Here is an 18,154-nt window from a genome sequence, read left to right on the forward strand (position 1 = left end):
TTTATTTTTTATTTAGGATTGGATCAATAATATAATTTTATTTAATAATATATATTATTTTGTTTGAATCAAAACCATTAGACATATTATAATTCTAGTAGTATTTATATAATTATATTGTTAATATTAATTTATTTATGAGAATGTTTTATTTCAAATATTGTTATAATTACAATGACCAGACCGACTAATAACCAAACTTTCATTGTTTCATCTTTTAGTTTGTTTTTAATTTTATTTTAGCTCTAGTTAAATATTATTTCTATTTTAAGCCGAATAGATAATATATTTTATTTTCTTCTGATGACATTATATCGAACAACGCATTATGTTCTAGTCCGATTTGATATTTGTTATATTGTTTTAACCCGAGATAACAAATCTTGATTTTAGTCTCAAACTCGAGCTAATTATATTTAGTTTTTTGTTTAATTTTATTTTAGACCAGAATAAATATTATTATGTTTTAGACCAAATTAATAATATGTATAATTTTATTTTAGTTTATATCTGCCAAACAAATTTATTTTTAATTTATTTTGTTTAAGCTCGTTTAGTTTTTGTTTTAGCCTGATGATATTATATCGACCAAATGAATTTGCTTTCAAATTTTTGTCGATCTTTATTATTTTATTTTCATATGAGACTGCAAATCCAACTAATTGTATGTGATTTATTTTTATTTTTTATTTAGGATTGGATCAATATTATAATTTATTTAATAATATATATTATTTTGTTTAAATGAAAACCATTAGACATATTATAATTATCATTATATTTGTATTTATATAATTATATTGTTAATTGTATTCTTTTTAAAAGAGTGTTTTATTTTAAATATTATTATAATTACGATGACCAAACCAGTATCAACCAAACTTTCATTATTTCGTCTTTAAAATAATAGTATAGATTTAACAAGGTTACACATGAATCAAATATTCATATATCAAGCCACTAAAATTAGTTTTTCAATAATTAAATAATAAATATTCAAAATTTTGTTCACTTCAAATGTAAAATCTTATTTTAAAAGCTAATTCAAAACAATGAATACAACTTGGCAAAGAGAAAAACAATGACTACAATTCCATCAATCCGAACCTAAAGATTATCATAAGGTATCAAGATTTAAAGACTGGATTATATCATCATGGCAATGAGTAAAAGGAGTAATCAATCACCCAACTGTTTCAGTGCCAACAACCACTCCGATGACATCACAAAAACATGCTATAGAAAAGCAGTCCTGTTGTTTGGGCGATACAACCAGCTCCGATAAAAACCCAGAACAAGATACCAACTGATGTAATAAGCAATTCTAGCATCTAATTTTTAAATGTATCTATAGCATTCAGCCACTTTCCAGACAGCAAGGGAACCACATCTCATGACTCAAATGACCACACCAAAAAGATGACAGAAATTATGTACTAACTCTCGTGCTCCAAGATGAAACTTCAACACCAAAAAGATGACAGAAATCATGTACTAACTGTCATGCTCCAAGATGAAACTTCAACTAAATACCTATTCGGAATAAAGTAATCCTGCATGAAACAAAATATTAATATCTGAGCTTCATAATTGGTATGACAACAGTGATTGGTGATGCAGACAATTTGAGCATACTAGTATCTTCAACTTTTTCCATGAAACTATTTTGTATGCCAATGCAATTGAGCCTAAATCTTATACTAGAAAAAGCCTATCAATCACATGTGTGACTAGAATTGAAAACAAGATTATAATTAATTTATACTAATATGAATGAAGAGTTACCCCACGGTTTTTCCCGTTGGTATCCGCCCTTTCCAGCCCGTGGGAAGCCAGGGTCCTTATTGTATGACAATCTCAATTTCATTGAAACACTGTATGAACAAATTTGTTTTGAAAAAAAAAGTAAAGTGAAGGGTTAAAGAACAATGCTTGCTACAAATATAGGAATGGTATGGGATGACAATCACTCCTGTTTTTGCTCGTCTTTCTATCCATTTCCCGTAATATTCAGTATTTCAAACTTTTCGTATTTCTACTGATATCCCACATAAACTTTGCAGTATAGCCGGTCATATAATATATCAAGTGTTCATGTAAGAAGAATTTTTTTAATTTAACTTCCCTAGCAGATTAAACTTTTTAAAAATTTCTTCTTAGTAAATATTAATTTAATGCAATAGACCTAAAAGGAGAGTTAAAACCTCGAGTTTAACTGGCCATAGGAAGATAAATCTTGATGCTATCTTTCATACTGATCTTTGTCCTGCATACAGGGCATCTACCCTGAGTAGCTATTGATTGTGAGATACACTCCTTACAGAATACGTGACCGCATTTCGTAGACATCTCTTGGACAATTGGACCCAGACAAACTGGGCAGGTGAATTCAAACTTCTTGTGCTGAGCACTCCATGCATTCTCAATCTGCAATTACACAAATCATGGAAGAAATAAAAAAACTTTAACTTTTTTAACTTTTTACCTTGAAAATACTTGCTAATTAATTTTTATGGATAATGCGCTGCAAATCATTACATGCTACCATGTATGGTTAGTGCAAGGAAATTAAGTAGAAGCGAGAGACATGTACCATTAAAATATAGAATTTAATTTTACTTTCCAACATTCAGGCAGCCTAATGAATTATGAAAATGTTTCATGGATCTAAGACTTAGTGGTATGGATAACAACCAGAGTGGATATTATTACGACCAGAGACATCTATGCGCCGACTCAATTTATGTTTACAGTAGTATGTATGTCAAGATTGGCAAACCAAGAACTACAAAGCTTTCAGGCCAATACTCCAGTTTTGAGCCATCACGATGTCATATTTTTCTTTCCATCAAACAAAAATATATTACTAATCGGCTATAATATGTGCAGAAGTGCATTGCAATAGTAATTTCTGTTCAGTCATGCTCCATATTCCGGTAACATACAACCAAAGAGAAGTTCCAACACCACATAAATATAAGTATTAAAGACCATGTTACAGTTAAACTTTTGCTCAATTAGAGCACGACATTAACAAGCTTTGGTCGCCATTGTGACATCATAATTAACTAGTTACTGCAGTAGCTTGTATTAGTTGGCAGTAATTCTTCATTAGTTCTATGAATAAAGGCATGCCTCTTTGTAAAACTTGGAGAAGCAGTTATTATAAGATACACCTGCAAGCTTTTACCCCAAATGATATCTCCTCTTTCTCCATAATCTAGCATTTCAGTTCAGTCTTATCAAGTTAGCAACTAGCAAGTCCAAGGCTGTACAATGGGTAGCATAAATGATGTAACTGAATATATTCTTACTTGATGATCCTTTAGTCAGATGCTGGTATAAAAGTAACCACATTCAAACATATCACATTATCAATTTCTTTTCCCCGCTTCAGTTATTATAGAATAAAGATAACTGGAACAGAAAAAAGTTATGTAGTAAATGATTAGAATTTTTAAAATGCAAAGCACTCTTGTTGATATCATAGGTAAAGCCTACTTCTTGTTCCCCTATCTTATGATTCCCCCAAATGAGCTGCTCAATCCTTGATGGCTACATAATAACATTTCTATGTTAATTAAGGTTACCATCCTCGCCTAAACAAGACAACCCATAAGCTCAACTTTAGTGACTTATATGAATGTCAGGGACTCAGGAGAACACAGGCTGCTTCTATTTGTCTAGATGACTCGCCCAAGCCCCAAGGTAATAGCTATTACAGTACTATAGATGAAGATGAGGAACACCAATACATATTACATATTTGTTTAGGTAACACGTAATTAAAAAAACAAGGCACTAAGTGAAGTATGAGTATATTACAATGCAGTTTATCAGTGACCACTTTCAAGCGAGCATTTTGAAAAGAAAACATAACTCTAGCCATGTAACATAAGAAGAAAATGTTGCTATTAGCATATTACCACGTGTTTTTACTTACTTCCAGGTTTGACGGACCTCTTTTGCGCTTACTGCGATTCTTAGGAGAACTTCCAGTTGACTGTCCTTCTGTTTTAATATAGAATTAGTACCTCAAAGAAACAAATGAGAAACATAGATGGTTTGCAATAATGTAAGTACTGCAGAATAAGCATGCTTCTGTATTGCTAATGTTTAGCCAAAAGGTGGTATAGGTACACATGTATTTTAAAGATACTCCCAGCTTTATCTAACAGCTACATATAGAAAGGCTAAATACATAACAATAAATTCTTTATACCTGAATCCAAAGTCCTCCGACGTATTCTTCTTAGGTTGTTCTTTCTCCTTGCCTGCTATGAAATGGTTAGGATATAATAGTAGTAGTGATTACGGCTAAAAATATTAAAGCCCTACATATACAGTTTAATAAAAGAGAAACTTAATACTTGTTCAAATTCCCTAGCCGAGGACATTATGAGATCATCATCAGCTGCCACATCATCAATTTGTGGTGTTATTGATACACGAGACCGAAAACTGGAACCAACTTCAGATCCATGATGAGCAGAAGTTCCCCCTACCGCTTGAGGTGACATTAATATTGAGCTCTCTCGTTGAACATTTGTAACAACTGGCCTTGAGCCCCCGTGTTGTATATTTGGACCGACTTGTGATCCCGTATGAGCTAGAGTTTCCACATTCAATGTAGTTCGACGCATTTGCCCCCTTATATACTTAAAGTGGGTACAGAATGCGCGAGCAGTGCTGCAGCAGTAAGCTGGAAGTTGTGCAAATCTGGACATAGTCGGGGAAAATTACTTGCATAAACTCATCTACAAAGGCACAAGAATACCTTGATTAGGAAACATACGCCAATAATTTCGATGATAAGGAACTTCATCTTGCTATCGTAGTAGCACAAACACAGTACATAAGTATCAAAATCAAACCTATTAGCAGCCAACAAAAGACGACATATCTACCATAAATGAGATCGGAAGTTAAAAACTAATATCAGTGTCTTGGAAATCACTATAGGTCATAAATCAACTTCGTAATTACAATGCTACTCACTTAATTAGAGAGGATGTTAGGTATGTGCCCAAAATAGTGGTGTTGTTTACAAGCTCAATTATAGTGCAAATAAAGCATATTGCATCTTAATCAGGTAAAAATAACAATAGCGAATTCAATTGTAAGTGTTAGGGGTGCAACGCGTGATCAATCAATAAAAAGCATTCGATTAATATAATGGCAAAGTTAAATAAATCGGATGGGATAAATTGAGAAATGAATTGAGATTTAAAAACTCATGTGGTAAATACATTTTTGGTTATATAAAGGAGAGAGGGAGATGGAGAGAAACAAAGAGGAACCTGAGAAGTAAAGTACGAAAGGCGAAAGCTGAGAATTGGGATTCAAACAAAAAAGAAAGTGATTTTATATATTCAACCCGCCCGCCCCCATTCCGACTAATATTTTGGCGCTCTTGAACCTTTTTTTTTAATTTGAAATTTTGACGGAGACTTGGATTACTAATTTCAAATTGGGCATGGATACTATATTTGAGTACAACCTTTTTTTCTTATAAAAAAGGTCCAGATTCAATAATATTATTATTGGATAAATTTTTAAGCTTCTTTTTCATTTAAAATCGAGTTTCAACTTTAAAAAAAAAAAATTGAACTCTTAAATTTTTTAAAGTTTGAATCTGTTGCTTAGAGTTTTTAGTTTTAATTATTTGCATAAAAGACTAGCTTAATTGATGTTAATGAAAATGTGAAGATGCCAGAATGTAATGTAGGAAGGTTGGGACTGTATTTGTGGGATAGGTATGAGAAAACCCTCTGGCCTCAGGGTAAATATAGTATTTCTGTGGATGCCCCTGTTGCTGAGTGGGTGGTGACAGAGCAAGCGGCAATGGGCAGTAAAGGATGTATAGAGCCAGTCGTTGGGCAATGCAGGTGGGTCAATCGAGTAGTTTGGTGCACAGAAATGAAGAGAAAGAGTGGGAGGCCGACAAAATAATATATGGACCTGATCCTGATGGAAAGCCTACTGCATTGTCTCCTTTGCCAATTTCACCTTCCATTCCGCTGACTTGTTGAAAGCCTAGTAAAGTACCAGTTCCAGTCACTTGTATACATGTACTTGTATGACTTGTTCCTTTAGCAATGTACCAGACTAGCTCAAGTTAGATAGGTTGGAGCAGTAGCAGTTTCGATTACATATAATCACTGCTGCACTGAAATCTCAAGGGACCAGGTTATTATAGGAAGCTTTCTGCCTCACCATCAACAGGAACACAAGCCCAAAAATTCAGAAAGTTGAGGGTACATGAGCCTTCTCCCCCCCTGTTCCTGCCAATCACACTTTTGGCCAGTGACTCAGAGTGGCCAATTCAGACTTCACATTTGAACAATTGAAGAAATTGCAAAAATGAGCTTCGGAATTTACAAATTATTCATATCCATAAACATATATCATATATCAAAAGCATTCCACCATAACATTTCTATTGGAAACACTTTGTGCAAAATATACGTTTGAAAGAAGCATCAGGCAGCTACGTTATGATGGATGTTTTGTGGTAGATGCTCGCGGTGGAGGACTAGGAATGTTGTAGAAGGAGAAAATGAAAATGAAGTAATTGTATTCTCAAACAATCACACTGATCTCATTACCCTTGTTAATAATATTAGCTACTTAAAATGTATTAACTGTATGATATAGAAACTGAGAAAAGCTCTAGTCTTTGCTTGCCAAAAAACTTACCGTTTATTGCTGATAACTACTCAATATAAATGAAATACATCAGAAACAAGAAACTGAAAACTAGCTACAAACTAGGACACGTACATAACAGACACCTGACTTATTCAAACTCCTACAAATCAGCTACTACTGCAACATGGTCGACTAAAACAAAATAAAACAATACTGTTATCAGCTTTATTTAACATACTTAAAACAAGTTTAAGATTAAACCAACAATTACCAGAAGAATAGAAGGTATAGAGGAATGATGTTAACAGGTCTCTGCGGGAAACCAAATAGTGGTATGAGAATGAACACTTGACGATCTGTTGATTGCACGTGTAAAAATTGGTATGGAACAATAATGACAATAGAATCCCAAACAAAAAGTTTACAAAATTTGGCGGCGGGCAAAGCTATAGTGAATGGTAAAAATAATTTTTTAAAAAAGGCCGCGCATTTCTTTGGAGGCCAACGGTTGCGTCTCCTCGCGATGAGACGCACCGCATCTCAATCCATCATATATATATATATATATTTATATATATATACCGACACAAACAAGTTACTTCATATCTAAATTCATATCTAAATATAATTATTGCTAATAGCCATTCAGACACACACACACACAATATGGAAGATATAGAATACAGTTGGGGAGTTGGATCAGTGGTGATAATGCTGGTGGGTGCGAGTTGTCTTTTCTTTGCACCGCCACTGATGACTGCACTTACACCGCCTCCTATTTATGTCTTTCTCTTGGTCGCCATTTTCTTAGCTGCCATTCTCGTATACATGTCAAATGCATCATATGATTAGATAAGATTGTAGTAATTTCTCTAGATTGTTTTCAGTCTTCACATTGTTTTTGGAAGAAGCCATTCTTTTCTGGGGGGAAAATGTTCTTATATTCTTTGTTTTTCAAACAAAGGTTTTGATTGAATTTGGTTGTAAGAGAATCTGTACTTGTGGAGGAAATTATCACCTACTAAAACTTATTATGTTTTACCTTTAGCCAATTGGAAATATATACTCAATTCTCTAAATTTAGATAGTCTAGCCTTTAGCCAAGGACTTCTGATGCAAAGAACAATTACATTGCTAGTGTCTTTGTTCTAAAGGTTGTCTCACAGGTAGCACTAGTTTAGAAATTCCAGTTTGTTGCAACTGTTGAACCCATCACAATTTGTCAATGGGCAGAGTACGAGAAGTATAAATTGTATATTTATAATTTGGAAAGCACGTCCTACCGGTAGAGGTGGTCAAACGGGCGGTTAGGCTCGGTCCGATTCGCTCCGGCTCGCCTTTCTACTCATATAAAATCGGCTTGTATCGGGCCGAATCAAACTCGGCACGGACCGTAAAAAATAACGGGGCGCTCACGGGTCCAGTAATCATGATTTGAGAATTGGCACAACACGGATCGTCAAATCGGTACCGCACAGATCCGCCTCGGCACGCCAATCCGGCTCGGCCCACCAACCCGCCTAACTCGCCTAGCGCTGCACATTCAGTTTGTTTCACCTTCATTTCAATACACAAAGTCTGCACACTACTACTCCGTTGCACTAAAAACATTTGTTTTTTAGTTAATATCTCATTTCTTTTTCTTTGTTAGAAAGTTGCTTTTATTTAATATATTGTAAAATGCCAATAATTTATATATTTTATTAGAAATAACTTTAAATTGTTTTTCTTTTCATTTTAATATATTTAATCTTAAAATGATTATTATTAAATAATCAATTATTTCATTCACTTCCAATTTAGAAAAATTAAATTAACAAATACCATAGTTGATTTTTAAGCTATACATGATCCAAATCAGGTGGCCAACATACAAAACAAATGGAAAACACATTAAATATTAAATATGATAAATAATATTGTGGCAGTGGAATACAAGTTGTTATCCACACAATTCGGCCCGTCTAACTCGCCATGTGACAATTCAGCTCGCCCCAGCCCGGCACGCCTGCTCCAACACGCCAAACTCTGAATCCGTAATTAAAAAAGTACTACCTCAGTCCCTCTCATTTCTTTACAGTTTTTTTACATGCTTGACACACATTTTAAGGCAATTATAAAGTATACTTTCGTAATTTATTTTAAAATTTTTTTTTTGTATAAAACTTTGAACATTATATTTTTATTTAGAAGAAAAAAAATTAAAAAAATAATTATGCAACTACATTTAATAAAAACATTAAAGTGCGTGCCGAATCCCCGTCCCCTAATGTAAAGAATTGAGGGGGACGGAGGGAGTAATAATTTAATATTACTCGTCAGCCCGTATAACCCGGCGAGCTGTACACGAGCTTATATTTTTCGAACCGGCCCGAACCCAGCATGCCCCGTTTACCTTCACGTGCCGTTCACGAGTTGGTAGGTGACCAAATCGGCCCGATAATAATTCGGTCCGGCACGCACAGCCCGTTCATTTGGCCACCTCTACCTACCGGCGCTAATAATTGTCTCACCCGCATTTTTCATACATTCCAATTGTCGTGGCCATCAGGAGGGATTTAAGAGCTACGGTACCAATTTATAAGACAATCGCGAAGCAAGAGTCTAGTAGCCACTGTGGTTAGGTTGGATCGGCTGAAAAATCATAGAACACATGCTCAATCAATCAATCTATTAAATTCCGTTTGAATATGTTAACACCCAACCAAGAGTCGGGTTTTTTTATATCGGTTTAATCAACGAATAATAGGGTCGTGTTGGTTCAATTTGATAAGCGAACACCCCTACTAATCATAGCAAATCAATAGTCACGTATGCTTCTTCCGACAACCTCGTATTTTTTTCTTCGCCGGCAACCAGCCACATTACTTATGGAAACATAAATGTCTATGGTGCAAAAAAGCCACCAACTAAGACCATCATTAATTCCTTTAAAAAATAAGAGCTTCTTGGCAGTAAATTGTATAAATTGACAAATTTTTACAACTCTAGAATAAAGTTCGAGGAACTGATGCGATTCGGAAAATTAACTACATGTCCCCAATAGTATGCACGGCTTTGTAATCATGTCAAGTTCTTAATCCTATTTTGGTCTGGAGTTTTTAACAAGCAACAGTTGACCAGAAAGTTTTCGGCTTCATAGTACTGCATAATCTTAATTTTAACATAACAAGGTCGCACCAGAAATATTCATCTTCTAATCAAGAGTACAATAACCATAAACCAACACGCATAATGTCACAAACACTGTACTGAACAATAATACCCGATACTGACAAGAATGTATAAACCATTATAACAAACCCGTAAATACTTAAGTCATAAAACAAAAGCAGGTGAGGAATAAACCATTAATAGTTTAAACCATCTTAAAAGTCCACAATTGTTGCTCCAACTTCCCCTCGCAACCAAAAAGCTACCAAAGAACATTTGTCATCCTGCCAAGAGTAACATTCACAAGGCTCCTTGTTAAAACAAAGAACTGCTACCTATCGAATACAAAAGATTCGCAAATGACTATACACTTGATTTATACAGGAAATTCATAGGAAGTCATCCAGATATGCTATCAGAACTTTTTACTAGAATCACGGATTCACTAATTATAAAAACTCAAAAAAGGAATAATAGTTTTTGGCTACAGATTAATGGTCTATCATCTCGTACTTTTTCATTATTGGCCTATCATGATCGTCATACTTCATTGCATCACATTTTATGATATTTAAACTAACAAAATATAAAGATAAACTGTATACCAATGACAAATGGGCCTGCAATTCTGTGACACTTCCTGTAAAAGACAAAATGTAAGACGGGCTATATTTTCATAACTCACTGGCTTATTATGAATTATGATATTATCTAGTAGATGACAAGGGTGTTTATAAATGTTTTTACTTTAACCTGATTCTTCTAACCTAAGCTGAATATAAATAATACCCCCACAAAGTCTTGGCAGAATTCAGGGCAGTGCACCAATAAAATAATACTTCTTCAGCTACGCATCACACCAGAGCCAAAACAGCATCTGTGTGATTATTTTAACTACGCAAGACCCAGTATATAACTAGTTTATGCCCTCTCCAAGGCTAATGCCTACGGACAATCCCTTATTAACAATGTACAACTTTTTTACTTCACTACTTCGAAAGTGTTGTGGATAATAAAGTCTTACGTTTAAGAGTGTATCTATGATTTATTCATAAGTTTCTAATTACAACTGCTGGTGATAAAATATCATAAGAAGTATGTAGGATGTTATCAGATAAGGCTATCAGCATCACTTAAGGACTTGGCCATTATTAAGTTTCATGATTTACCAGCTAGTTATAAGAACAGTACAACTTTCTTCCACGAGTTGTCATCAAAGCCAGTACCATATTTCAAGATATATGAAATGTAAAATTACATTATACAACTTTTATGTAAGAGGGGTAATACAAGATAAAGATTTCTTACGTATCATGTCTCCGCAATTGTGTCCTGTATCCAGTTTACTAAAGCACGAGTCTGAATCCCTTGGACAGAAAATCATCCAGTTTGCTAAAAACAATGTTGGAAATCAAGTCAGACCCAGAGCATGTTAGTTATAGTCAATGACTCAATGCACTAGGTACACATAAGGGTATCAAATTGAACAACATATATGGATATGCCAACATATAGACCACATTTAACATTAATAATTCTCCAAGCACACTAATCCATTGCTAGGGAGTCCAAGTTAAATAAAATTAAAATATTAACGTAATACAATGAATAGAAAGAAATGGCGTACCTCTTTTTCATTTTCCTTTGAACCCGTGGCAGACCAGTATTAGGACCAGAGTTGAGCTTAACAAGGCTTTCCAGAGATACATAAGCTCTCCAAAAGTCGGGAATGACAGGATTGCTTTCCATTTTGATGACTTTCAATTCAAGGTCGTACCAGATAAGCTCTCCACCGTCTTTCAGTAGGAGGACTTTCTTACCATTGTTTGAATAAACCAGAGGCTTTAGTTGCATAAACTGAAGATCAACGTTCTGTACAATCTTAAGTATCTTGGTCCACGATTCGCCCACACCATAACTCTCCATCACCCACATGTCGATATGCCTCATATCATAGTTGCGATTCATACAAAGTTTCCCTCCTAAAACTGTGAGAATCTCCATAAATTCCGAGAAACCGGAGTAGGGAGGCTTAGGAATTAAACGATATTCTTGAGTTGCAAGATCGAAAGCTACAGAAGTGGGGAGGTCGAACCCAAACTGGGTAGGGATTGTAGCCATCCAATGCAAGGCATCATTAAGATACACCGCCTGTGTGGTACAACCAAGACGATACGGAAAATCATCCCCTCTTCTCCACTCATTAAACTTAAGACTATAAATCTTAACCTCGTTCATTTTCACATCAGGGAACTGAGCAATGCGAACCACATTATAATCATCATGAACAGAATCATAGCCGAAGCCGTAAGTAATAAATTCACACTTAGTCTTGGAATAACAAACAGGATACTCAATAGGCGAAACAGGCAACAGCTTATAGTTTCGAGTAGCGGGGTTAACCAAAGCAAGATTAAGATTAGGTGGGTCAGGTAGGACAACAGACTCAATAACACAATTCTCAGGACAAGTAGCAGTTAAAAAGCAAGAACAGGCCATTACAAGAAGCAAGAAAATGAGCACCAGAGTGTTTGAAAGGGTGGTTAATAAAAGTAGGAGAAGTGTTACTTAAATCAAAGTCAAGGTAATGGATGCTAGTACAATCAACAGAAGCAGTTATAACAGTGCGATTTGTGTTAGAAATGAGAGATCTACGGAGGTGAGAGTTGATGAAATGAGAGGAATCGATTAAAGAGCAAACAGGCTTGGATACACACCTGGATCGCAGTAGAGTTTTCACATCCAGGCGTGACAAGATGTTGGACAGCAAATGAGGTGGAATTAGATCCGACATTGTTTGCTTGCTTGCTGGAAACTAAAGGCGCCTCACTTTCAATGTTTTGCGACTAGGGTTTCTTCCAAAAATAAGTGAGTGTGAGGCTAATGGATACGGCTTTAAGCTCTGTTTTTCATTAATTATTACACTAGGAATTGGTCCGTCACTTGTCAACTCACAACTATCGCGGGTGATTTCTCGGTAACTATTTTTTGAGCTGCAAGCTGGCCAAATGTGCGGGTTTGAACCGCACATTCGGGACCTGTTCGTACGGAAACCCATAATTATTCGGTCTGAATCGGGCCGGTTCAAATCCGCATAATTTGTTAAATTAGTCGAGCCGGTTACGAATATAATACTCGAAAACCGGGACCGAGCCCGGCCCGCACTAACCCGCACTAGTCGAGCAGAAGGCAGTAATTATTTTCTATGTACTCCTCTCTAGTGTCTAGTACATGTGATTATGTGCCTGCAGCCTACACTGCACTGCTCCTGTCTCCTCATGCACTAAAAAGAAAGAAGGGAGAAGGTTGGCAGTGCTTTGCAAAGCAGGCACGACTCGTGGGTTAACCGCACGAGCCTGCACATCTTGTACGCGGTTATTCTACTGTGCGGTTACGATTTCGGTTTTCTCGATTCGAGCCCGGCCCGAGCCCGGTTCTTTAATTAACAGGCCGGTTCAGTGTTACCATTTCAAGTGTCCAACCCGTATGCGGTCCGACACGCACGGACCGTACAAGTGGCCAGGTCTAGATGCAAATATCTTTTCTTCTGGAAAATCGATTTTTTTAACTAAACTATTACTCCCTCCGTCCCGAACAATTGTTTACATTTGGTTTGGGTACGCAGGTTAAGAAATAAATATAAAATAGTGAAAAAAAGAAAGAAAAGTGAGTGAAGTAGTGGGACCCATTGATTTTTAATGTATAAAAATGAGATGGTTGAGTAAAACTAGTGTGAAAAGAAAAAAAAGTGGGAAAGTGGTGGGACCGATTTACTATTTTTGGTAAGTTTTGAAATGTAAATAATTGGACGGGACATCCCAAAAAGTAAAGTGTAAAAAAATGGTTGGAATAAAGGGAGGAGTATTTTTAGAAACTTACCATCCAACAATTTTTTTAATAATAATAATCATTAACGTTAATCATTTCGTCATTTTTAGAGAGGAAATCAATAAATTAATTATTTAATGTTTGGAGTATTTGTTACGAGGATAGTTTAACCAGAGATTCAATCATCGCGATTTTTTTAAAAAAAATCAGCAACTACTTTAATATTTTTAGCGGATAGAATGCTTCATCAATATTTTTAGCCGGGGATTGATTACCATTCCATTATAATTTTTAGCGTACGCATTATCACTCTACTATAATTTTTAGCGGAGTGAGCTAAAATTGAAATAGAATTAAATCTGAATTTAATAATATGCAGTGTCAAGTCAGAATTGCGGAGTGACTTCTGGACGATTACTTGCGGAGGTGGTGTGTTTAATTGATTTAAGACCATTTTCATTCATTTCATCATCGATTCATAAAAATTCAGCATTTTATTTTTTAGGATTTAAATTCGATTACGTTTTTTAATTTCAAATTAGTGGTTTTTTGTTCAAAATTCGATTTGTAGGGTTTAAAGTAATTAATTCTCGGAAGTTTAGGTCTGACACTAACCCGGCCCGAAAAAATATTGACTCATAAAATCTTGAAATTAACCCGACCTGTTCATTAGACGGGTTACTCGACCAGACCCGCTAATCTATTTATTCGATGAATATTTTATCTTCTCATGATGTAGTTATTCAAATTATTTAGTATATTTAATTGAATATTATTTTTCTAATTTATGCAATATAATGAATAAATCATATTTTTCAGTTTAAAAATACTATTTTTGAGTAACAAAATTATTCATGGCATATTAATTTAATTGAAATTCGTATGTACATTTCATTCAAAATATAAAAAATAATCAGAAAATGCTTGAAACTTTATAAGTTTATGTTTGAAATGATCAAATATATTAGTATTATTTATTTATATATTAATAAATATTTTTTAAATATAGTTTTACGGGTTATGCGGGTCGGGTTCAGGTTAACCGGGTTTACCCGTAACCCGCCTTGGATCAATTTCGTGTTCGATCGGTTTTCGACCCGAGCCGTAAAAGAAGAACCCTAACCCGTAAAATTCGTGTCGGGTTGTCGGGTGTGACGCCCTCCATATCGGGGTTAAGAAATGAGGACCCAAACACTATTAAATATAATAGCAGCAGGTAATATAAACCCCGATTAACTCTAATAGGATATAAACATGATTAAGTATGAGACAAGATTACAACTACCAACCAACATAAACATATTACAACCCATAATAATAATAAATTCAAATTTATTCGATTCCAACATGGAACCGACAGATAACCCATTGTATCTGAACCAACTTATACAATCCTTACAACTCATACGTTTGCTCACACACACACAGCTACCTGTTCTGGCATCTGGAAACCTACGACACGGTAGGGACCGCCAGGAACTCTCTAGCGAGCGGTGCGCCTAAGTCTGGTCATCTTCTTTCTTAACTGTCATGATTAGCAAAATATATGAGCAAAGAAGCTCATCAAGTAACTATATAAACAGTTCTATAATGCAGTAACAATATCAATATCAACATACGAGGCATTCTACTTTAAATATCTAGCCTCATCCCTAAGATAATAACTCGCGTATTGCGTTTTCTTATCATCCTTAACTTCTGTTAACTCAAAAGCTTTCTTCATTTTCCTCAACCAAGACTGAGCTTTAATGGGGTCGGGCAATCCTACAAACTCCGGGGGATGTACAGATTGAAATTGCTTAAAATTAACGACTTTAGGGACTGAGGGTTGTTGCGAAAGTTGAAAGAGTCGGTTCATCATAGGTGTATCTTGGTTTTGTTCTTGTTCTTGGGTTTGAGTTTTTTCTTCTTGATAATTTGGTGAAGTGGCCATTTCTTACAAACCTGGTTGAGCAATTATTTAGCAATACGATATCATGGCATACATATCAGTAGAAACTCTTTTAGAAATAGCTTTGCGGGTTTTAAGTATTACCCAGTTGCGCATGCAATCCTATTACTACATAATTCTCTTATCAATTAGGGTTCTCACATGATACAGGTAGAGCCGGCCAAACGAACGGGCCGAGCGTGCCGGTCCGAATATTTGGCGGGCCGGTTTGGTCACCACTAAACCCGTGAACGGCCCGAAAAAAGTAACGGTTCGTGCCGAACCGTGCCGATCAATCAAAAGAGTAAATCGTTAACGACCCGAGAATTAAACGAATAATACGGTTCAGGCTTGGCGCGTGTTCCAGGAGCTGCGTGGCGAATAATTCGCGGTTCAACCCGCGAATTGGCGAATCAGGCAGTCCAAACTTATTCATTTGTATTCTGATAAACAGGCTAGTCTGTTTCTGAAAATCACATACCCAATTAATTATTAACAAATTATTTTCAGGAATTTCTTTTTCTTTTTTCTAGTTCAGTTCCTACATTAACAAATTATTTATCTATTCTATTTTGATTTTAGGTCCGAAGTTGACTTAATTTTTTAAAAGTATTACAATTTGATTTTTTTAAACTAGCAAACATAAATGTTACAATTGATTTGAGCCTCTAAAAAAATTGTGTTATTTTTTTCCCGAATTTGTAAAACTAGAATGTATGCTTTGTAAAACTAGAATGTGTTAAAATAAAATAAGGAAAATAGGACGGTACCTCTATAAAATTTATTAATTAAAAAAATGTTACAATTGGCGGGCCGGTTTGACGGGCCGTGCCGAGCGGTTCGGTTCACCTGAATCATTACGATTTAGCGGGCCGTGTCGGGCCGATTCCGGTTTCACACACTACAACTCGTGTTCGGTTCGTTTGTACAGACGGTTTGGGCCGAATTCTGAACCGGCACGTGACGAGCCGACTTACGCGAATTTTACGCGAGCCGATTTCCGGTCGGGCCAAGCCAAACCGCCCGTTTGGCCGGCTCTAGATACAGGGTATGACTTATAAGGTATTGAACACGGTTATTTAGAGACATGGTATGTAAAACTGTTTATAAAGATTTCCAGGGTCCAAAATGTAAACAAGATGAAAGGTTTCAACAGTGCATAAACGGAGAAGTTCAAGTACGATAGTTCTAAAATAAGGTACAATAATATAGCATGGTTAAGCAGAGGAAAAACTGGAAAAATATCCCCCATCTACCCTTAACTTCTACCTAACTACTACTACAGTACCAAGTTCTGAAATACAACCTAAAGATGAAAAATGGATCCTGACATCTGACCAAGTATCCCAAGCCTACCAGCGCTGAAAAGAAACAAACAAATAACAACTACTACGGGATCCACCAGATGTCCCGCTTGATCACCACCAACTCACTCATCACCAGAGTCTAGAATCTCCCTTAACACAGTCAACATCCAACGAATGATCTTATGCACCCTCCGGGCCTCAGCCTCAGCATCACTAGTAGACGGTCCCTCGTCCAATCTCATGCGGGCAACCTGCTCCACCATCTGAATCTGGACTCTCTACTCATCCTCCACAACTGAAGTCCTCTGCCTAGACACACGAGTTAGACTATCCACCAAATCTCCCAACTCAGGAATGCGAGAGTAAACAAAGTCTCGATCATGGGCTAACTTGCCTCCAATATGGGCAGGCACAGTCCTAACAGGCATAGTAGGCTCTCGCTCAGGGGATGGAATCTCTGGAATGGGTCTCAGGGGAGACACATGCATAGGGGCCTCACTGCTCTCAGATGGGTCCTCCTCAGGGTCTGAACTAACATACACAGGCTCCTCTGAAGAGGGCGGAATAGAGTCTACTGGGGTACCGGTCAAACTAATCTTTGAGTCGGAATCACTACCACTACTGGGGTCCTGAGATAAATCACAAAACAACAATCAAGAAACAACATTAGGGTTGAGTAAGACTTCAACTGACTCCACACCCTAACTCTAGGTGCTACCTTGACCTATTCATTTTACTTAGACTATACCTAATAGTCTAAATCAACTCTATATGAGTCGAAACACTGTCGCAATTTACATATACCCAAATACCCTTTTATCCTATCTTGTCTCAGGAACTAGATCATGTAGCTCTGATACCAACTTGTGACGCCTTCAATCTCGGGGTTAAGAAATGAGGACCCACATACCATTAAACTAATATAATAGCAGCAGGTAATATAAACCCCGATTAACTCTAACAGGATCTAAACATGATTAAGTATGAGACAAGATTACAACTACCAACCAACATAAATATATTACAACCCATAATAATAATAAATTCAAATTTATTCGATTCCAACATGGAAACGACAGATAACCCATTGTATCTGAATCAACTTATACAATCCTTCCAACTCAAATGCTTGCTCACACACACAGCTACTTGCTCTGGCATCTGAAAACCTACGACATGGTAGGGACCGCCAGGAACGCTCTGGAGAGCGGTGCGCCTAAGTTTGGCCATCTTCTTTCATAACTGTCATGGTTAGCAAAATATATGAGCAAAAAAGCTCATCAAG

General features: G+C 36.1%; 2 protein-coding genes across 3 annotated transcripts; both read right to left on the minus strand.

Annotated features, from left to right (window-relative positions):
- Window positions 1–1,069: 1,069 nt before the first annotated feature.
- LOC141717094 (uncharacterized) lies at window positions 1,070–5,202 on the minus strand. Of its 2 annotated transcripts, XR_012573524.1 has the most exons (7): window positions 4,875–5,202; window positions 4,371–4,757; window positions 4,223–4,274; window positions 3,944–4,011; window positions 2,205–2,427; window positions 1,786–1,874; window positions 1,070–1,553 (listed from the first exon to the last, which is right to left on the minus strand). XR_012573524.1 is itself a non-coding variant. In XM_074519205.1 (6 exons), the coding sequence occupies exons 2-5, from the start codon at window positions 4,725–4,727 to the stop codon at window positions 2,212–2,214; spliced, it is 693 nt and encodes a 230-aa protein (XP_074375306.1). In that variant the 5' UTR covers window positions 4,728–4,757; window positions 4,875–5,202; the 3' UTR covers window positions 1,070–1,553; window positions 2,205–2,211. The 2 variants fall into 2 exon arrangements, 1 of the variants encoding a protein (XP_074375306.1); XM_074519205.1 differs by lacking the exon at window positions 1,786–1,874.
- Window positions 5,203–9,657: 4,455 nt separating this feature from the next.
- Window positions 9,658–12,434, minus strand: LOC141720794 (F-box protein CPR1-like). Its single transcript, XM_074523412.1, has 3 exons — window positions 11,432–12,434; window positions 11,113–11,196; window positions 9,658–10,088 (listed from the first exon to the last, which is right to left on the minus strand). Exons 1-2 carry the CDS (start codon window positions 12,301–12,303, stop codon window positions 11,151–11,153), a joined length of 918 nt encoding a protein of 305 aa, XP_074379513.1. The 5' UTR covers window positions 12,304–12,434; the 3' UTR covers window positions 9,658–10,088; window positions 11,113–11,150.
- Window positions 12,435–18,154: the final 5,720 nt, after the last annotated feature.

Source organism: Apium graveolens, chromosome 4 (genome assembly GCF_009905375.1).
Source record: "Apium graveolens cultivar Ventura chromosome 4, ASM990537v1, whole genome shotgun sequence".
Taxonomy (NCBI): domain Eukaryota; kingdom Viridiplantae; phylum Streptophyta; class Magnoliopsida; order Apiales; family Apiaceae; genus Apium; species Apium graveolens.

What these genes read in the sequence shown, in the direction of transcription:
- LOC141720794 (XM_074523412.1), bottom strand. Translation starts at nt 12,303, where the DNA reads ATGGCCTGTTCTTGCTTTTTAACTGCTACTTGTCCTGAGAATTGTGTT. An exon ending in CAAAGGAAAATGAAAAAGAG is followed by an intron (nt 11,197 to 11,431) that starts GTACGCCATTTC and finishes CATTGTTTTTAG; the next exon opens with CAAACTGGATGATTTTCTGT.
- LOC141717094 (XM_074519205.1), bottom strand. Translation starts at nt 4,727, where the DNA reads ATGTCCAGATTTGCACAACTTCCAGCTTACTGCTGCAGCACTGCTCGC. An exon ending in CGGCTAGGGAATTTGAACAA is followed by an intron (nt 4,275 to 4,370) that starts GTATTAAGTTTC and finishes ATTTCATAGCAG; the next exon opens with GCAAGGAGAAAGAACAACCT. An exon ending in TCGGAGGACTTTGGATTCAG is followed by an intron (nt 4,012 to 4,222) that starts GTATAAAGAATT and finishes ATATTAAAACAG; the next exon opens with AAGGACAGTCAACTGGAAGT.